At 35.5% G+C, this 4,585-nt stretch overlaps 2 protein-coding genes across 2 annotated transcripts; both read left to right on the top strand.

The window, feature by feature from the left end:
- The first annotated feature begins 6 nt into the window (after positions 1–6).
- LOC140966782 (plant cysteine oxidase 2-like) lies at positions 7–2,008 on the top strand. The gene is made up of 4 exons (XM_073427039.1): positions 7–97; positions 179–344; positions 1,284–1,502; positions 1,752–2,008. The coding sequence occupies exons 1-4, from the start codon at positions 26–28 to the stop codon at positions 1,877–1,879; spliced, it is 585 nt and encodes a 194-aa protein (XP_073283140.1). The 5' UTR covers positions 7–25; the 3' UTR covers positions 1,880–2,008.
- A 1,063-nt stretch (positions 2,009–3,071) lies between these two features.
- LOC140966783 (uncharacterized) lies at positions 3,072–4,578 on the top strand. The gene is made up of 3 exons (XM_073427040.1): positions 3,072–3,446; positions 3,545–3,594; positions 4,375–4,578. The coding sequence occupies exons 1-3, from the start codon at positions 3,293–3,295 to the stop codon at positions 4,576–4,578; spliced, it is 408 nt and encodes a 135-aa protein (XP_073283141.1). The 5' UTR covers positions 3,072–3,292.
- The last annotated feature ends 7 nt before the right edge of the window (positions 4,579–4,585 follow it).

Raw genomic sequence — 4,585 nt, 5'->3', positions numbered from 1 at the left:
AGCGGATGTTGGCTTGAGTCCTAATATGCGGTTTTTCGACAATGACAGAGCTCCAATCATAACGTACCTGCACCTCCACGAGTGCGATAGATTCTCCGTATGTAGTCCGCTGCTTCGCTCTTGATCTCCTCCCCCCTCGTTATGGTGGATATTTATTGTCTTGAATGAATGGTTCCAGATTGGTATTTTCTGCTTGCCACCGAAAAGTGTCATTCCGCTACATAACCATCCTGGAATGACAGTTTTTAGCAAGCTTCTCTTTGGAAAAATGCATTACAAGTCATATGACTGGTTGAATGAGATGGACACCGACTTTGATGCAGCAACTGCCGACACCCTACAAAGTAAGTTAACCCATCATCAATCAGGTGCAAGGAAGGTTACCATACAGCAGCTAATGAGGAAAAACAATTTTAGCTTTTCAAGTTTACTGCCTCCAAATGCATTTAATACATTAAAAAGCTCCCCTCCTCCCTGTTTCGATGTTTACCAGGTGCATCACTAACCATTGGATATGTAGGAATTGGCATGTTCCAATATTGATGATAAATGTACTTTGTGTCTGTGTCGGCCTTTCTTGTATATGACATGACAGATGTTCAAAATTTTGTGGATGTGTTTAGGTGCAAAGGTGATAACAAATCTGGAAAAGTTAAATTATCTGTCCTACAATTGATTAGCGAGAAGCAACATTTTTCCAAGAAGAATGGCAGCTCAGCTTTATGCTGGCTTGTCAAATTAGGAATTTTACTTACTTTAGTGCTGTCTCACCAAGTCATACCTACCTTTGGTCCCATTTGTTTGCTTTTTCAGTAAACGTCGCACCCACCGATTCAAGCTTTTTGAAATCAAGAAAGTGGTATGATATTGCCTAGATTTTACTTCCACCACTACTGTGACAGACGTAATTCCATCCAATACCATCTTTTAATCTTGTACGTTTAATCTAAAGTAATTTAAGATTATCTCATAATTACAGAATTAATGCGGGAACATGATACTAGAAATTGCTAGAGACCCTTGAGACTAGTACATAGTTTGGAGGAGTCGAGTACAATCATGAACTCGAGTACAATTCATGAACCTCGCTCTTTTCCCTTGTCTTTGTAGCTTTATGAACAAGGGTTGATGGGGTGGGGGGTGGGGGTGACATTTTTAATAACTGTCTCTGGCAGACTCCTATTGAGTATCCCCTCTCTAAGTTCAGTTGTAGCCATGTACGCACGTGTTATTGTGTGTGTCGAAAAGTGAGAATGATAATCTTATCATATTTGATCACGCAGGCCGTGCTAATGGATTACGCCTAGCTAAGCTCAAGGTGGACACCTGTTTCACTGCTCCTTGTGAAACGTCGATTTTGTATCCAGCTCATGGTGGCAACATGCACATACTAACAGCCAAGACCGCATGTGCAATACTAGATGTGCTTGGACCTCCATATTGTGATCCTCAGGGTCGTCATTGTCAATACTACCATGAGTTCCCATTAAATAATTTTCAGGGTACTACATTATTTTTTTGGTACTTATGGAGGGGTGGATCTGAAGTGTTGAGTGGGTGGGGGGCTGACTGAAAATGTAGTTTTGGGCAACACATGGATTTCCAAAAAAATTATATGTAAAATTTTAGAGGTTTTTATTCGGGAAGTGATCTCCCCTCACACTCTCCACTGAATCCACTTCTCACCTTGTTCATGTATTCCCACATCACCATGGTTGGTAGTTTAATGCCTCATTTTCATTCAAATTCAGTGGAGGGCTGCAGACTTGTACCTGAGGAAGAACAGGATGAGTATGCATGGCTCATGGAGAGGGAAAACCCGGAAGATTTCTATGTAGTCGGGGTGTCTTATAAAGGACCAAAGATAGCAACAAACTAAGATGTCGCATTGCTACTTCAGTTTCTTTTCGCATTTGTCCTTTTGTTCCCCCCGGATAAGAATATGTTTGTTTCCCTGTGTTCTCAGGATAGTTTCAGAATAATATTTTTGGTTCTGGGAGCGAATAATATCATGCATACGATACAATAATAGGAGAATATCAGCACGAAGATTTAGTTTCAAATGTAAATTTTGAAAAATACAATAGTATCTAGGCTAATATGCTTTTTATATAAAAATTTTGACATGTTAAACATTTATGGATTACCCTTATAACGTGATAAAATATTCATAAATTATAGTTTCAAGGTAGTTCTTTTTTAATACTTTATGGATTTTTTTTACCAATAATCAGGAGTTCTTTATTAACACTTTTTCGGACTAGTATCTCGTACATAGTTTGTCCATGTGAATTACATGACAAGCATGATTTACTTATTATTTATTGCGTTTATTTAGCATACACAAAAAATAACGACTATGAATTTCATCTTATAAAAAAATAATATAGTTATAAATATTGGTGTCAGCTTATATAAACATTGACGAACCAATTCTATTTCTAGCTAATTTTATTCAATAAATGCTATATTCACGAGGTAATTATTTGTTTGAACTTAATAAAAATGAATTTCATGTTGAACGTCATTAATTTTAATCCATTGAATTAAACTAATTGAGTTCTAAAGAAAAATAAATAAGTAGGGCGTCCGAAATTTAACTTAATTCTTTAATGTTTTCCAAAAAAAAAATATCAGCATAATAATACGAAATATTACAATATGACATCAGTTACAGTCAGATTAGGATTGGATATATACAATATAATAATATCTCCAAAAATATAATTAAGCATATAATTTACTCTTTCGAAGAAATAATTACTCACAGCAATTATGCACAATTTCCGAACAAAGAAGCAAACAACTTTATCGAGTAAATTTCAGATAGGAGTTTATATTTTGTTGTCTTTTATTTAACTTTTATTATTGAGGAGAATAGTTTAAATTTTGAAAATATATTAAAGATAAATACTATCAATATTTATGAGAGGAAAAATTTTATATATATATATGTAGAGTAGAAATCAAAAGATATTGCGTTACGACGTGTCAAAACGGTCAGCCGTTTCTCGATTATTCTTGCACATAAAAATCCTATTAATAAAAATAAAAAAAAATAAAAAAATAAAAGGACAAACAATCTTGGCAGAGTTTTAAGATCCTCGCCCGAACACTCCCAACTCAGCATCGCATTTTTCTATTACCGATAGGGTTACCTGACAGTAATCCCACTTTTTTATTCGTTTCATTTTCATGGGATTAAGTGTTTTCTGCAGAGCCCATTATTGTTAATCTAAAAAATCTGTAACTTCAAGAAAATCTGGGACGGCAGTTCTTGAAACATTCAGAAATGTCTAAGATTTTGATCCTATTATGTTTCATGTTTTTGAGTTTTGTAAGTGGTTCAAAACTTGGGATTTTTGAGATCAAGAAAGGTGATTTCTCCGTGAAAGTCACCAACTATGGAGCAAGAATCGTCTCTGTTATTCTTCCTGACAAGAATGGTACTCTGATTTCTCGATGTTTGTTGGAATTCATGTTTAATGTTTCATATTTCTGAGTACACGTGCCTGAAAGAACTAATTTTTCCATGATTTTTCAGGGAAGTTAGCAGACGTTGTTCTTGGCTATGATACAGTCAAAGAATATATGGTATGTGTTTTAATTGTTTCGTTTACATTTTTTAAAATGCTGATGAATTTCTCATATGAAAAAGTGAATCTACTGGCTTTCGTCAATGTTGTCGTAGTCAACATATTTCAAGATTTCACATTTCTTCCTTTTTATTGATTTTAGTCATGGATATTTGTTGTAGATGACCATTATTCCTCAACATCTGAATTTACTTAATCCGCAACTTTCAAGCTTTCAAATCTTTTTTTTCTTTTTTTGTCATAAGATTTCAAGTTTTCACATGTTCATAATGTTGGAAAAGGCCATTCTTTTGTTTCCATTTGTCGTGATAGAGAGCTTATTATTCTCCCACCTCAATAATGAGTTCTAAGAATATGGCACGTGCTTTACTATCCTAATATTTGATCATACGACAAGATAAGTTAAAGTCCAGGTATTCAATTCAAAGCTGTTAAATGGGTGATGACTATTTGGTGGTTCTATAGCACGGGGATGTTTTATTGGGTTATCATCCTTAAGAAAAGTGGAAGATCCTGACTCACAAATTTGGAAGAAGACGGAACGTACATGTTTTAAGATAATTTTTTTTTATCATACGAGTATGGGCTTTTGAGCTGCTCGTCCCCACTGTGTTTGCCTCATGTACTCGATATCTGGTTCCAGTACTTGCTCAAACACACGCTGCCTGTAAATGTTTTGTTTTATCATGATTGTGTCCAACTAGCACTTTGCAGAACTTTAGCTACGTCGAAAGTTCCCCTAGATGATCCTTACATGGATTTGATCTTATGACTGCAGAATGATAGCGCTCACTTTGGAGCCATTGTTGGCCGGGTTGCTAATCGTATTGGCGGTGCTAAGTTTGTTCTAAATGGAACTCTATATAAGCTTGACGCTAATGAGGGGTCTAACATGCTTCACGGTAATATGTTGTCAGTCGTTTGTATCTGTCCTTTCCGTCTTTTAGTTGTTGGGGAGACATGGAGTCTTCAGAAAGCATGATACATCT

The sequence above is a fragment of the Primulina huaijiensis genome, unplaced genomic scaffold (genome assembly GCF_012295235.1).
Source record: "Primulina huaijiensis isolate GDHJ02 unplaced genomic scaffold, ASM1229523v2 scaffold207966, whole genome shotgun sequence".
NCBI classification, from domain to species: Eukaryota; Viridiplantae; Streptophyta; class Magnoliopsida; order Lamiales; family Gesneriaceae; genus Primulina; species Primulina huaijiensis.
The sequence above is the reverse complement of the archived record's forward strand: the minus strand, read 5'-3'. Positions and strand labels throughout refer to the sequence as shown.